Here is a 17,019-nt window from a genome sequence, read left to right as displayed (position 1 = left end):
CACACACTTCATTCGCAAGTAGACGTTAGGATCTGGATGCGGGCTGAGCTGCTAGTAACCTCGAGTGTGACAATAAAACAAGTCAACTGACCTGAAAGTACTGAATGACCAGGTTATCCCAGCAATTGATTTTTTTCTTCCCTCATGGCACAGCTTATTCCACAACTTGTGAAAGAGAAAGCATGAAGAAAAATGTATACATGAATCAGCCACAACTTATAGTTGTACAAGCATATTTTACTTTTATTAACTTTACCGTAATAATTCCATCAAAATTCTTGTTATCCCTACTGGAACCATTAAAATTCACTTTTACCCAAAATTTTAAACATATATTTAAGGGCCTATTTCATTCCTAACCTAATCAGTATAAGTTATGTTCTGTCCAAACAATCAAACACTGCTTTTGATGCATTTGGCTTGAATTGTTGAATGCAATGAAATTAGTAATTGTTGTGGGTGAGAGGCTAGATAAGCATACAAGGCTCAGTTCACTCCACATTCTTTAACCACTGCATACTTCACTTATCAGTGCTTCGCTTTCCACAGCCTGGAATTCATGTAACATCCATGAGGAGGGGCAAGTGGAGTATCATCTTTAACAGTCACAGGAGCCAGCAAGCTCAGAGCACAGAGTGCAGAGTGCAGGGCAAGAAAAGCATCATATTCTTTGAGACAAAAATATGAAGTCTCCAGGAAGGGAGAAGCATACCAGTCATGAAAAGGACCTTTCTGCAGCTCTTTAGTAAGTGCTTATCAGTTTTATTATACAGGGTATTGATTAACATTTAATGACTATATTATAAGAATATATCATATAAAAAATGTGAAACAAAAAGATTGAAGAATTTTTACAAAAGATGCTTACTGACTCAAAAGTTTTTAAATATTTATGACAAAAGATGACGTACTGTATCTTTCCATGTCTGTTAAAAAGCTTCATCAAGGGACCATGAGTGTGGGGCTGAGTAATGGGAAATGTTGTTCGGGGAGCTGTGGCCTTCATTCCATCAGACAGATGTGAACGGTTCTTGGTGGGGGACTTGAAGGAGATGCCACATGATTGCACATTGGACCTGACTAGTCGTCATCTTCATCGCTTTCCCCTTAGAGTATGTGCCTTCAGTGACCTTGTTAAACTTTATCTGAGTAATAACCACTTGACCAATTTGCCTCCTGAGCTTATTAATTTGCAAAAACTTCAAATTCTGGCTCTGGACTTTAACTGTTTTGTGGAACTGGATTTGGTTGTTTGTAGTCTTCGGCAACTTAACACCCTTTACCTTGGGAATAATCAACTTCACAAACTGCCAAGAGAGCTGGCTCAGCTCACTAAACTAAAGACATTATGGCTAGACAACAACTGCTTTACAAAATTCCCATCAGTAGTATGCATGCTTTCTGACCTTAGGACTCTTCATCTGGATTATAATCAGTTTCGTAACTTGCCTGGTGAGCTGGCTAGGTTAAACGAGCTGCGATGTATTTGGTTATCAAGCAACATCCTGAATAAATTTCCACCAGTTCTCCTGGAAATGCATGGTTTGGAAGTGATCGATGTAGACAGGAACCACATACAACAATTCCCAACACTTATTCACTTAACAGGGCTTAAGATTATCATCTATGACCACAATCCATGTGTTAATGCACCTATAGTAGGAGAAGGTGTAAAGCGTGTGGGCCGCTGGGCTGTTAGTGTTGATGATGGGGATGATGAAGTTGAAAGAAAGACAGCTGAAGTGTCCATAGAAGAAAAAACAGCTGAGGTGTCCATAGAGGTGAGAGAACAGCTGGCAGAAAACAAGTGACAAAAACTGTACAACTAAAATTATGTGAATTATGAATAATGTATTGAATGTAGCAAAACAGTGAACAGTAATACTAATATATATTCCTTAGATGAAGGTGTAAAATAGAAACCTAAATATAAAAAATGGTTTGAAAAAAAGTTTTCTCTCCAATAATGAAATACATATTTTCAGGATAACTTTGACTCTCACCCTATGACATATATATTTTGTATAGTATACAAGAACATTTCTGCTTTATGATGTCTTAATTTATGTAAAGGTTTATTATTTCTGTTTTAGGGATCATCTTGACTAAAAATGTACAAGGTATTATTAAAAGGTATTCCAATGATGAATTGCTAAATTCCAACATTGTACCTCACCTCCTCAATAATGCATGTGTGAAGTGACAGATTTGGGTCTCCAGTTTAATGTAAGACCTTTAATAGCCTTTTATCATCATTCTGTTAATTATCAAGCTGCTCCTGGTTGCTGGTGGTGTGTTGAATAGGCTACTGTTTTCTGCAAAGATCAACCCCATTTTTAGCAAATTTGTATGCTGTTTTTGCCCTCCTTAACAGAAGTAGATATGTGTATAAGTTCCACCAATAAGCCAAAATTTAACAAAATGTTATGTGCATTTGGGATTATTGTCAGCAAAGTTTATGAGATTGTCACAGCTTCTGTATGAAGTGTATTGTTTTCATATGCACAGAAATAGTACAATAAAATTCACTAAAATACATTATGTCTTGATTATTATGAAGGTATTTTATTTAAAGGGCAATTTAATTTAATTAGACAAGTATAAACTTGACTAAATAAACTAAAAACTTACAGGCACTTCTTAGGGGAATTACTTAATTATATATTATTTATATGAGTTAGTCTGTTTTAAATGCCAGTTGGATATTAATATGCTGTGTCACAAACCCCGTACTAGACTATATTATTACATGCCAATAGTAGGTAAAATATTGTGTTCTTTATCATAAAAGGTCACCCATCATTGTTTAAGCTTGACATAACATTTAACGCACTGGTATTCAACCAGTAGCACAAAAAAAAATATGTATTGATTCAACAGCTACTCCTCGTGCTGTTGTGGCTTGAAGTGTTTCGAACAGCCAAACTGACAGCAAACTTGGCCTTTTCTCTTTCTGACACTAGCAGGCAATAATGCATTTCAGGGATGCCATTTGTGCACAGTAATCTTCTTACCCCAAAAACTTCTACCCAGTGTTTCTGGCATAGGGTCCAGAGCCATCCTCACTCATACCTGGATAAAGTGGTTACTAAAAGTGAGTCAGTGAGTGAGTAAGTGAGTGAGTATAAGACAATTAAGATAACAATTCCACATATACTTCCAAATTGGCACAGAAATGTTTGTCTAAATGTTGAATCTTTATCTGTCTAAAGATTTAAACCCTTACAGACTACAGGTGCCTTGAAACCTGTCTTTTCATCATAAAGAGAAACTACTGTTATAGTGGAGACATGCAAATGCAAATATTAATAATAGGTGTGCTGATACTGCAGAAATCAGTTTTTTTTAAAATTTATTTTACCTTTACTTCATTGGCTAGTCAATCCAAGTTGATGCTTTATTTAAAGTGACAAAAACTGCACAGATGAGTATTATGGACTTGCTCAATGGTCCAATACCCAACCTAGCAGTCCTTAGATGAGCAGTATGGTCGGTATATATATTTGTTGCTCTATTTGTTTTACTTACAGTACTGTGCAAGAGTATTGGGCTCATACAAAAATGTAATAATAATAAGCAAAAAAAAAGGCCTGCGAAAACATTTCTACATAAACTAAACTTTTATAAAGAGCAATAAAGTGTAATAAAATAAGCACAGTCCATATTAGGTGTGAAAACATTTTGCTTGAAAATAATCAGTAGTGTTAGATATAGATTTGTGCGGTTTTATAACTAAAACAACTGGGAGGTTTTACTGGGTTTGCTGAAGAAAAGTTATTTTGGTAACTTTATCATACTCACTCCTTTTTGTTTTCATAAAGAACCAAAGAGCCTACATTAGTTGTTGTTTTTGTAATATGCTTCTTTCTTTACAGTCATGCAAATATTCTACTAAATCCTTTAATGTTATGTATTTATTAAGTTATACAGTTAAATATTAAATGTTTTGTAGATAATAATGCAGACATGATAATAATTTATATCAAATGTGCACTAAACATAATATGGTATACACAAGTACAACAGATAGATAGATAGATAGATAGATAGATAGATAGATAGATAGATAGATAGATAGATAGATAGATAGATAGTGTACATAACTACCATTTCTGTATCTGAAAAAGCCTCTGACTGTTTCTGCAGTTATTGTTGCTGGCTCCATTCATACGCAATAGCTGTGTGGCAAGTCACGTGCTATAGGGCCGCACAGTATGCTGATTTGTTACATCATTGCTGATGTCATCGGACGTCACACACAGGGAAACTACACAGACTTCGCTCGGACGAGGCTTTATCTGGAGCCGACTCTTCTGCTCGACGCAGGGGCTTCGGAGTCAAACGTAACAACACCAACTCCAGCGCTCAGTGTGTTATACATGTGTCTGTCTGAGTTGCCTCTGGATCATTTAGTTTTTTCGACTTTTCTAAATGTCCACAAGTGTTTGGAAAATGCCGTATCACCCATCCAGGGTGTGTTCTCAACTCACTCCCAGTGTCCTAGGAATATAGGAAGAAGTTAGAGAATGAACGAATGGTCAGATGACCATTTTGCAATTGATGAATGAAAAATGTGCCAAAATAATAATACAGTTATATATATACACATATCAAAAATATATAAAAATATACATTAATAAATATGAATAAATGTTTTTTAAATTGAAACTCTAGTGCAATTTATTTCATCGCAGAAATATCTTTCTTTTTAGGTCACGGGCAGTCACAGCATATCACTGCAACTGCCATACAGTGTATATGTTTATGTCTGTAAATCTGTATACGGGACAAATGAGATTTAATTTAGATTTTGCACGGTAAAACACAGGGTGCCAATAATTCTGGAGCTGACTGTACAACTGTGCAATAATGACACACGAAGGTTATTAGTAAAGGTCCTTTTGGGTAATATTACAAAATAGTAATAGTGATAATAAAATAACGTAACGTGATACAGAATTGATATGTATGCTGCGTGTAGAAGTTGAGAGGGTAAACCAGGCGGTGGTTTCTTTTATTCCGGAGACGTTGGAAGCGGAGTGTACTGTCGCTGCCTTCACACGACACTGAAAGTGAAGCTGATTGTGCGCCAGAAGCAGAAGCACGGCTCCATTACCAGCGCCGCCGCTCGCTTACAGTGATGGGAAAGAAAAGCCGTGCAGGGCCGGGCCGACGGACCATTTTACAGCTTTCACCACCAGGACTGCGTAGCGGCACAGGAGCAGGCCGAGACGAGGCTGCAGGCTCTGGATCAGAAGGTGAGACATTACCCACTTTTTTTGTTTTGATGATTGTATGTCGTATCCCTCAAAATGTTTGCTTATATCTGATGTTTAAACACTACCAATTGTTAAGAAACGAATCTCCCGGTGCCTCGCCCAGGCCAGACTCGTCCGGCTCGTGCATGGCGCTCTGGCTAACAACGCTAGTCAGTGAATAAGCTAGTCGGCTAATTTATCAAACTGTGTCGCTACAAATCGAATATTTATAATAACAACATGAATAAAATAAAAATGACTGTCTAGCTAAGTATTAATCTCGTTTAAATGGGAATGCTAGTTTGACTCCGTCACATAATGTTTTTTCTAACGCCGTTAGCATGCTAACTCTTGCTAGCAGACGAAACACCCTAAGCGTGACCAATCAAAATAAAATAAGTAAACATAAAAAACAACAGGAGAAAACAGAAATGCGGTTCAGTTAGGTTTTCCCTCCTTAAAAAACAGTTTCTGTGTAATGTATAACATATTTTTTGTTGTATAACTGTAAGACAGCAAAGAAGGAGGAAATAATGTTTTCGCTAATTTGAAGCTGTGTTTCCGGACTGATGTGTACAAAAGAAATTTAGTTGGCGTTAGTATAACGCAGCGTTTCTGAGTGTGAAATATGTTTTAAAATATGGGGCGATGAGTACATCAAGTACTGTAACAGTCGATGTAGTTTTATTAAGTTACAATGTTTACTAGACCAGCTTCCTGTAAAAAAAAAAAAAAAAAAAGTAAGCCTGGTCTGAGCGGACCTGCCGTACCAAAGGCCGAGCTGATCTTGCAGAGTACACCGTTTAGATCCGAGGTTTTCAGCCTTGCTGCTGGAGGAGACCCTGTCCCGAAAACACCGGTGAATTTAATGATTAGTTAAATTAAATGTGCTGGGAGATGAAACACCAGGATCAGACTTGAGAATCACTGATCTCGTAATTTTCTAGATTACTAATGCTTAACGTTACATACATTGATAAGTCTCATAACTGAGATGTTCTAATTGCTTCAGTTGCGCTGATATTGTGTGTTTGTTTTTAAATATTTGCATAAAATATTAAAGTAAGATGTAATCCCTGTGTTTTGGTGGCTAATCCGACTGATCTGACGTGTCCCTGAACCTGAACGGATTAAACGTTGTTATTTCCAGTCTATAGTCTAAACCTAAATCTTTGAGAGAAATTCTAAAAAGGAATACAAACGTCAACTAAGTAACTATGTTGATAAATAGTTGGCAATCATTTTAGTAGTTAAACCCAGATTTTGTAGAGATCAGTATTTCTAATTTGTGCTATAATCGTGTGAAGTTTATGCCCTAAAATCATTCTTTGGCAGCAAAAGTTTACCAGTCCCTTACTAATTTTGGGGGCATTTCAGTAGCAAAATGTTTTTGTATGTTTATTTTTTTATTTTTAAATAAGAAATTGAGAAATTGTCTTTCAGGGGAGACCGAGGGTAATACAGGCAAAGACGGTCAAGCAATCTACAGGGAGATGAACATGGAAATGAAGACGTCAGCAGTAAAGGCAACACGTGAGTAAAGAATTTTCTGATGTCTGCCTTGTTGCATAAAGATTTATTTGGTCCCCCCCCCATCATTTTAAAAACACAAAGCTGAACAGGAAACCTTAAATAAAGTAAACGGTACAACTAAAAACATCTAACATTTAATATTCTTTAACTATCTGTCACACATACCTTATACTTGGAATTAAAAATTGTAAGCTTAATACAGTACTGAAACTAAGGTTCCATGCAAGTTACAAAAATTAAAAACGGATTGCTGACATGCATGTACATACAAGATATCAGGAAAAGCTAATCATTTTTGAACAGGCAACCAGGGCCATATCTCTTCAGTTACATTTAAATTTCAAGTTTCTAAATTTCAACTCATGGTTTGTCTCATTTCATACACCTTTGAAATGATAGTGAGTCAGTTATATAGGTGGATCGTTTTCATGTTTGTGTTTTACATGTATCCTGGTAATCGAAATGACATGCTGTGGATTTGTTTTATAGAGGGCTTGTCTTTGCTCGGTGCTTATGAGGACAGTGAGGAAGAGGATGCATCGGACGCAAGCAGTTCTGCTGCCAAAGCAAAGCTCAATCGATCTGCAGACATTGACAGTACACTTGCAAGTTTTATGGCTGTGAGTAACATTCTGCTTAATTTTCCTTAAATGCCATTAAGTAATTTCTTTTTGTCTTTTTTAAATCATAATTCTAAAGGCTTTCTCAAATATATGACCTGTATCTGTGCAGTGTTATTTTTTCTTTCTTTCATTGTACATTGCTTTAGATGATGCATTTTTGCACTATCCATAATTTAACATTGCACTATTGTATATTCTACCAATATCTAATTTGTACATACTATACAGAGATACAGACTGCTTTATTCTCTATGCATCTTGCAACCACACAATTTCTAGTATCATTGCACTACTGTATATTCTACCAATATTTATGTACATGCTGTACTATACAGACATTAATACATGTACATATGTATATTCTGATTTAACATGTTATCTTCTTGACATGTCTTCCCCACTGCACAATCAAAGTTCGCAAAGATGGTATGGTGTATTACCATATCATATATTTAATACCCACTGCTCCTTCTCTATATAAGACACTCACACCCATGTAACTATGAACCTATGAACCCTTGACCTTTATTTTATTGCATCAATTATTTATTGTATGCGTCTTATGTACTTCTTCTGGCAAGATGCTAATAGCATTTTATTGGCTTTTCAACATGTGCTTTGCACAATGACAATAAAGTTGTATTTAATCTTAACTAATTTTTGCTGCAGGAAATTGATGCTATCACTACTCAGCCTGTCCAGACTGATGATGCTACAAAGGACGAGCCCTGTGTCCCAGCACCTACCCCTCCTCGCCCCGAACCCAAGGCAGAACAGCACGCTTATGCACAAAATGGGTCTGCACAGGAACTTCAGTATAATACACAGTACTCTTTGGCAGGAGGTTAGTAAATTTATTGGCAGGCCCAAATTTAACTATTACAGCAACGGTTTCTCAAAATGTTTAGAATAACATTTTTTATGTTAACGTTTTTTGGCAAATACTTTTGTATTTTTGTCCAACTATTTTATTATTTTTCTTTTTTGCATTAGTGCAGACACAGCAAACGATTAAAAACATTACTTCTATTACCTCTATTACATCTATTGGTAATTTGTGGCTTTATAATATATTTGTGGATGCATTGTTCACCTATATGCCATGAGACAGAATATCTAAAAGAATATGTATTATTTATTTGATTTTATGACGTATTATGGTTTTTGTATGTTTTTGCATTAGCTGGTGTTGAAATGGGTGACTGGCAGGAGGTATGGGATGAGAACACGGGCTGCTACTACTATTGGAACACCCAGACTAACGAGGTGGCTTGGGAGGTTCCCCACTATCTGGCTGATCAGATGCAGAATTTACAGCAGTATTCAGAGAAGTAAGATTTGAGAAATGCCAAAATGCTCGTTTTGAGCATGTTTTATGAAAAAAGTTACTACTTTAAAAAGGCATTTTTATTTTAAACATAATTGCATTAACATAAATATATACTTATTTATTTAGTATTTTAGCTGAACAGTTTTTGTATTTCACAGCTCATCTGTTAATGGCAGTGAGGTGTTGCATCATGCAGCGAGTTATGCTGAACAGCACTCGGCCCCGACTGTCACTGCATCAAAGCAAGAACCAAAAAAGAAGGCATGTTTTAGATGTTTATTTTGACTTCATAACTGTTATTTATTTAATTAAAATAATTTGTATAAAGTTTTACACAGTCAGGTTAATTTAATATTAAATGATTGATAGTTTCCAATATGTTGTCTTTACACAGGAAGTAATGGAGAGTGTAGTTGCATTAACTAGTGATGAGGAGGAGAGGAGAGGGGTAGCTGCCTCTCTCCTTGCCCCTTTAATACCGCCTGATGTAAAAGAGGCAGAAGAGAAATGGAGGAAGAAGATTTTAGCAATGGACGAGAAGGTGGAGAAAGCTCCAGAGGTTGAGGGAGAGGCGTCTCCAGGTTCTCCTGCTCATTGTGATGAAGAAAGCCTTGCTCCATGTAATCAGCAAAGTAGGAACCAATCTAGAGAAAACTCTGACAGAGAAGAGGAAACCGAGGAGGACACCAAAGAACTAGAGCTTGCATTAGAGAGGAAAAAGGTATGATGCTAATCTGAATTGTAATTTCACTCTTGCATGACCTTTCAAATGTAAAGTAGTAAATTTGCTAAAACATGCTTTATAAATTACATTAGTATGCCTGTTCTATGCAGTGGCTCGTAAGTATTGCTGCTAATAATGCTAGTGTATAATAAAAAATTTTTAAATTATTGTACTTGAACAGTGACTGTAAATAATCTTCTATTTTGCAATGCGGCAGAAGGATTGGACTTGTGTATTATAAATATATTAGTAACTATTATGTCATCTAATATTTAATATTTAATCCTGTCTTTTAAGACCCTTCCCAATACTTACAAATAACTTGGCTATACCCTGGTGTCCTAAAACATTTGTACGACAGCTCTGAGGTGAGGAGGGCCCTTAAAATTAATAATAACTTGTTTAGTTAAGAATGTGTACACGTTTACCTGTTAACTAATACTTTGTTGGGCCTCCGAGTGGCGCAGTAGTAAAGTGCTCACCCTACTATCTGGAGATCACTGGTTCGGTTCCCGGGTGATGCTGTAACCTCTCACAGCCGGAGGTGTTGAAAGAGCTGATTGGCGAGCTCTCTCATAGTGGAGGAATGAGAGGTACTTCATGCTCCCACAATAATCACGGCTCTACAGCCAATCGGGGGCGTCTGTGAGCTTGCGCAAGCGGAGGGAGCGGATAGCGCTGTCCTCCGAGTGTGTTACGCCGCCCCTAACGGTGCTTGAGCGAGCAGTTCGAAAAGATGCGGTCGGCTGGCGTCACGTGGTTCGGAGGAAACACGTGAGAGTCTTCTGCCCTCCCGACTGAGTAGTAGTAGTAGCCTTAATGTGGGAGCCCCCTAGTGACGGGGAGGAATTGGCACGACTAAAAATTTAAAAAAATTTTTGCTTTGTTTATTTTGCTTGTTATTCTGCACACAACTATGAGTTGAAGAGTACACTTGCGTTTACTTGCGAAAATGTATAACGTTTGGAAAAATCACATGTGCACAGTACTTTTCATATTATTTGTAAGGTTTACAGTAGTATTTTGCGATGGGCTCTAACTGGATCATCCCAAATCCTTATTCATCTTTTTCTGAAGGTATTATTCTACTGATCGAGAGCACGGATATGTGCTCTCATCCAATTATCTGTGCATCCTTAGCTATAAAGATTTTAAAGCAGTACTCTCTTCTGTCACCCCAGGCTGAACTTCGTGCTTTAGAAGAAGGTGATGCCAGTGCCGGCGGTTCAAGCCCCTGTTCTGAAGCAAGTCAAGAGGGTTCTCGAGGCCTTTTGAAGAAGACTAAGTGGAAAACAGCCTTTCTTCGGGCACAAAGTCCTGACTCAAACAGCAGAGGCTCTGACAAAACAGAATGGGACACTGCAGAACCTGTGGATATAGGTAACACCATAAAAATAATAATAATATTTAAGCAATATTGCAATCTAGCCATATATAAAATATTTGTAATATAATATGTTTGAGAGAAATGGTAATATTGTGTATCTGGAATTAATTTTAGATCTTTAAGTCCATCTCATGAAAAATCGGAGCAGAAACAAAGGTGTTGCGTTTATATTTTTGTTGAGTATGTGTATATATATATATATATATATATATATATATATACTGTATATATTATATACTACATTTCATTTAAGGTTTAAAATATCAAAATTAAAGATTATTAAACTTCTTTATGTGGCTTTTGCATTTTTAAAAGTTTATTTTTATACATAAATAACACCCTGATTTTTTTTAAATAGTTATAAGCGAAATATCAAATTAAAGAAGCGGTTAGGTTTTATCCGATTAATCGAAAACATAATCGCCCAACTAATCGATTATCAAAATAATCTTTAGTTGCAGCCCTAATAAAATATAGGAGATTGGTTCTTTATCAGGTCTCACTTTCACATGGTATAAGTAACTGTTTTTAAAACATTCTGCTGGCACTGAGGCCTCTGGCTAGAAGCTTTAACAAAACAAAATGCACTAAACTATTTTACATCCCCAAACGGTAAATAAAATTGTTTTGGATTTTGCTTGCCAATTGTCTTCTATCTAAATTGCTTTTCAGCTAGGTTTTTTATCTTTATTTATTAATTTATTTAATTTTTTTTGGAAAATTCTCAATAGTTGTTTATCTCCAATTTAAGACATTTTTTTCACATTTTATTCTTTTCTAGCACATCCCAAAACAGCTGAGAAAGAAGAGGACAAAGAGGAACAGGAAAAAACTGTATCCAAAACACAAGAGGAGGATACAGCAGACTTGAAGGTAAAAATTGCATATAGCATAAACTAATGCGTAATGGTGAATTACAACAAATTTAAAATGAAGAGAAAATTGTACCTTGTCTCATTACCATGCATGTTCAGTTTTGTGAAATGGCTTCTTCAGTTTCAGATCGGAGAGCTTGCTAATACCTTAACCAGCAAAATGGAATTCTTGGGAATTGACAAAAAGGCCATCTCCAACTTTCAGTTGCTTCTGTTGCAAACTGAGGTAGACAAAGCTTTCTGTCATTTCTTTGACTTTTTCAATGTAACATTTGCCTAGGAGGTTTGGTCTGTGCAGTAATCTTATTTAACACATTATCAACATTTAGTATAAAACCGATATCAGATAAATATACAATAGATACATTTTTATTGGTGTCTTTATGTCTTGTTTTTGTTGTAGACGCGGATAGCAGATTGGCGAGAAGGAGCTCTGAATGGAAATTATCTTCGCCGCAGGTTACAGGAAGCTGCTGAGCACATAAAACATTACGAACTTAACGCCACTCCCAAGGGCTGGTCCTGCCACTGGGACAGGTACGAGCTCCTTACCTTTCACATCTTAATCACTCCACACCCCTCCCTAAAAACTCTTAACTCCCACCCCACACTTGTGACTATTGACTACTTTACCTCTGCAATATGGCAAATGCCTGACTGGTTTGTAGTATTGGGAAATGTCGCCAATCAAGGAGAAAGATACAAAGTTGTGTTATAAGGGAGCATCTGTAAAGCGCCAACTGACACGAGCCCCAAAGAGATGAGCCCATTCACTCCCAAATCAGACAGAATGGTCCACTAGCTCTTAGGAAGGTGCTTGCACGTGCAAGAGCTTTGAACTTTACAGGACTGCCCCAAAATGATGAGAGCGTGAGTGACACAGAGTGACTACATGGGAGCACACAAGCATCAGTTAAAGCGAAGACGGTGCCTTGCTGTGGGAGCCTGAAGGTCAGACCAATCTAATTTGTTTACTGTTTTTTTTCCATGCAACATTTGATGATTATAAAAATACTCTTTCCTTTACCCTCTTCTGAAGATGTCTTCTCAAAGGCATCTCGGTGGGTTTTTGTCTGTGTGAGTATTGCCATGACTACTGAATAAATGTTTTAGGATTTGCTGTAATTGTGATGATTTTTGAGCATTAAGTGGGTTTTTCACCAGTGTTCCCCATCTAATCTGGCTCCTCTCATGGGCTTAATGCAAAGCCCAGCTCAACATTTCTTCATTAGGGAACTAGTGACCCCTTGCTCTACCCAAGTCTCCCTGGGTCTTATGTAAAGAATCCAGCTGCTGAGACAGTATTGTGTGTTTGTTTTTTCCAACTCTAGAGATCACAGGCGATACTTCTATGTGAATGACCGGACCAGTGCCTCCCAGTGGGAGTTTCCAGCAGTGAAGGAAGATGAGGAAGATACCACACCACCCCAACCCTCTGCAGTTTGTCAGGAAAATGCAGATCAACTACCTGCTGAGGCTTCCAGTGGTGTAGAAGGTAGGTCTCATTTCAACAATCAATTTTGAATAGAACAAAACCTGTAACCAAAATACAAGGGCAGGATACAGCAGACCTGAAGGTAAAGATTGCTTATAGCCTTAACTAATGCATAATTACAACAAATCTTGAATTAAGAGTTGATTTGTACCTAGCCTCATTACCATGTGTGTTCAGTTTTTTAAAATGCTCATCAGCCAGTGTTTGTGATTTGGTCAGGATTAATGCAATAGATGCGATACTACGAATACTTATACAGTTAGATGACCACTAATGTTTGTAACTTCTGGTCCCTTCTCTGTAGAAACACAGTCGTATTGGTCAGCTCCTCAACCTCCACTTCCACCAAACACACCACCTCCTCCTGCAGAAGAACCACCTCCACCACCACCACCTCCTGAATCTCCTCCACCACCCCCTCCTCCACCACTCAGCGATGATGGAGAGATCGAGGAGGTTGAAATGGAAGATGAGGATGCTGAGCCACCTGCTCCTGGAACAGAGGAATTTAGGGTATAATATTTTTTACTGATATAAATGATGTGCCTGCTGTATAGAAATTTGTTCCATGTTACATTTTTCCATTTACACTTTAATTTAAACATCTGCCTTCCCCAGGCAAGTGAAGCGGCAGCAACTCAAGGAGCTGTGGCTAAAGGTCAGAAGAGGAAAGCTCCAGGATCAGAACAGTTAAACAAAGCCATCACTATTGGCAGCAGTCCCATACTATACACCCAGCATACTGCCACAGCAGGTGACTGAAGAGACCAGCATTTAAATACATAATTCATCTATTTTTTTTTTAATACTGAATATTATTTATTATTGTTGTTGATGAATTAATCTAACGAATAACCATCACAATCATTCTGTATTTTGCTTCATAATCTCTTAGCCCCTATAATCGCTGCAAGTACTTATTGGGGTATGACTGCAGTAGCTACAACTGCTCTGCCATCGGAGACTTTTGTTCCACCAATGCCAGCTGCACCTTCACAACCTCCACTTCCACCACCTCAGCCTCCAGTTGAACCAGTGATCCCAAAGATGGCTACGGACAAAACTAAAAAGCTAAAGAAGGACAAGGTAGGTTGATACAGTCTGTCTCTCACGCTGTAAATTTATACCTACTTATGATCTGTGGGCTTGAAAGTGTTCTGTTAATTTCATGGAATACCCTAATAATAAACTTGTTTTTCAGACGAAAAAGAGCAAGACTAAGATGCCATCTTTAGTGAAAAAATGGCAGAGCATCCAAAAGGAATTGGATGAAGAAGAGAAGTCAAGTTCTAGTGACGAAGACAGAGACCAACTAAACAATAAGCGCATTGAAGAGTGGAAACAGCAACAGCTTTCCTCGTAAGTGCAGTGAAAAGCAGCTAGCTTTGATCCTTCATTTTATTGAATTGTATTTGGAGTATATACTACTTAATTTCCAGTCATTCTGTTGTTGGACTATAATGGTTTGACTTCTCTCACATTTGCAGAGGAAAGGCAATGAAGAACGCCAACTTTGAAGCTTTGCCTGATGACTGGAGAGAAAGATTATTAAAGAAGAGGAAAATGATGCAGAGTTCATAACATTGGCCCTTGGGTTTGAAACGGTCTTGGACTAGATTTTTTTTTTCTTAACCTTTTTGTACATGATGGACTAGATTTAACTGAATGTTTTTATATTATCACCTCTATTTAAGTGGTGAGGAGGTATTCTGAAGAAAGGCATCAAAGTGTCTGTTATTGTTTTTGTAAAAATAAATCTGTGTACAAAGTATTTGTTATATTTTCGGTTTCATGTTATATCCCTTGCATCAACATTGATCAATAGTAATTGCGGAACAACCTGCCTTCTTTTAATTTTAGCATGTGTTGTTTTTGAGACTAGTACTTTGTATAGATTATGGCAAGTTTTGTGATGTTTTTAAGATGTAATGTGCCATGATCATGTGTCTTTGGTCCAAAGACTGTTTACTGTAGGAATTCAAGCTAATTTAATGTCCATGTATTACCGATACCTTGAAGCTGATGTTCCTAGCTTTAGCCATAAAAAGTGATGGAATAATACACAATTGTGCATGGTTGAGAACACTGTTTTCCCCCCAAGCTTTTTGAGGTGATCTGTTATTTAGGGTGATCTGTTATTAATGAGGGACCTGTATATAAATACTTACCCTTGGGGTCAAATTTCTTATATACATCAGTGAAGGAATTGTCTGTGCAGGGTATAGGCTTTGCAATAATACTTTATAAACAAACTAACAATTTAAGTTTTAATCTGGAGAAATTTCAGCCAATTACAGCCATGCTAGTTTCTTCCACAGTGTTCTGTATAGCAGTGTCCCTTACTAGAATTCGGGTGAGGTGGTCGCTGAAGTTTTCTATGTTGTAAATAATAAATTTATACCACCTAATTAAGAGGATGCTGCTTTTCAATTTGAATAATACAAGACTTAAAGATTTGTTGTGTCCAGTTGTTGGATAAAAGACAATTTCATAGGAGTTGTAAGATAAATAAATGGTTTTAAATTGTTTAATGTATTTGAAATTGCACATAGCAACACATCATACACAGATCAGATATAAAATTATGACCACCCGCTTAATATTGAGTAGGTCCTCCAGCTTTTGCTGCCAAAACAGTAATGACTTGTTTTTCGACACCTTTCTAAGCATTAACTTTTTCAACAATTAGAGCTATAGCAGCTCTTATGTCGGTCTAGGCATCACCATATGCATCTGTGAGCCTTGGCTGCCCATGACCCTGGGGTTTTCCTTCGTTGGACCACTTTTGGTTGGTCCTGACCACTGCAGACTGAAAACTTTCCACAAGCGCTTCTGTTTTGGAGTTGCTCTGACCCAGTTGTCTAGCTGCCATAATTTGACCCTTGCTACAGTTAAAATATCTCATGCAAGTGGCACCTGCAAGAGTGGGTTTGTGTATATTAGGCAGGAAGTGAAGGTTTTGTCCCTGAAGTTGATGTGTTGGAAACAAAGTATTGCCAAATGGAAGAATTTGAGTGACTAACAAGTGGCAAATTGTGATGGCAAACATGGGGGATGTGCCTGGACTGCAGTGGTGAGAACTGACGAAAAGTGGTGCATGGAATTAAAACCGGTGTACCGATTAAAAAGTGTCATGGGCAGCCAAAGTTACTGATGCATGTGGGGAGTAAATGCAGGTCCATATACTCTGATCCAATATATAGGTTACTGTAATGGTAAGGCCAATGCTAGTCTCCATCGAAAGGTGTCAGAAGACAGTGCATTGCTGTTTTGGTGGCGCATAGGGGACCTGCTCAATATTAAGCAGATGATTATAATGTTATGGTTGATCAGTGCATGTTGTGATACCATTCAAATAATTTGCCTTTCTTTCTTAGTACTCTGCATGGATTACTGCACAATTATATTTGGTATATACTTGGAAATTATTATTATTTAATAACATTTACAGTATTTAGCAGATGCCCTTATAAAGAGGATCTAAATAGGTTAATGTTATTCATTGATATTGTTTTTAAAAAATGTTTACAGCATGCAGATGCCCCAATCCAGAGCGACTTACTATTTTTTTCTTATTATACATCTAAACATTTAAATGTTAAGGGTCTTGCTCAAGGGCCCAAGAGAGCCAACAGGGTAGTGCTGGGACTGAACCTGGGTCCTTGTGTTCAGTAGTCCAACACATTGATGAATAGTATAACAAGTGTTCAGTTGGATTTAAAAAAAAAATATATAAGTAATAAATACCTTTTTAAAATAAATTATACACTATCACTGCTAATACATATTTCCCT

General features: G+C 37.2%; 2 protein-coding genes across 3 annotated transcripts; both read left to right on the top strand.

The window, feature by feature from the left end:
* The first annotated feature begins 623 nt into the window (after window positions 1-623).
* Window positions 624-2,519, top strand: lrrc10 (leucine rich repeat containing 10). Its single transcript, XM_053489235.1, has 2 exons — window positions 624-745; window positions 938-2,519. Exon 2 carries the CDS (start codon window positions 972-974, stop codon window positions 1,809-1,811), a length of 840 nt encoding a protein of 279 aa, XP_053345210.1. The 5' UTR covers window positions 624-745; window positions 938-971; the 3' UTR covers window positions 1,812-2,519.
* A 2,472-nt stretch (window positions 2,520-4,991) lies between these two features.
* On the top strand, window positions 4,992-15,633 carry fnbp4 (formin binding protein 4). Of its 2 annotated transcripts, none has more exons than XM_053481609.1 (17): window positions 4,992-5,258; window positions 6,702-6,791; window positions 7,281-7,411; window positions 8,084-8,258; window positions 8,598-8,745; window positions 8,903-9,009; window positions 9,143-9,465; window positions 10,650-10,848; window positions 11,637-11,728; window positions 11,852-11,956; window positions 12,134-12,267; window positions 13,062-13,225; window positions 13,530-13,738; window positions 13,844-13,979; window positions 14,121-14,311; window positions 14,427-14,584; window positions 14,713-15,633. In XM_053481609.1, exons 1-17 carry the CDS (start codon window positions 5,141-5,143, stop codon window positions 14,804-14,806), a joined length of 2,574 nt encoding a protein of 857 aa, XP_053337584.1. In that variant the 5' UTR covers window positions 4,992-5,140; the 3' UTR covers window positions 14,807-15,633. The 2 variants fall into 2 exon arrangements, with proteins under 2 accessions (XP_053337584.1, XP_053337579.1); XM_053481604.1 differs by having other exon boundaries at window positions 4,996-5,258; window positions 8,903-9,005; window positions 9,139-9,465.
* Window positions 15,634-17,019: the final 1,386 nt, after the last annotated feature.

The sequence above is a fragment of the Clarias gariepinus genome, chromosome 2 (assembly GCF_024256425.1).
Source record: "Clarias gariepinus isolate MV-2021 ecotype Netherlands chromosome 2, CGAR_prim_01v2, whole genome shotgun sequence".
Taxonomy (NCBI): Eukaryota; Metazoa; Chordata; class Actinopteri; order Siluriformes; family Clariidae; genus Clarias; species Clarias gariepinus.
This window is presented reverse-complemented; position numbering and strand designations above follow the sequence as displayed.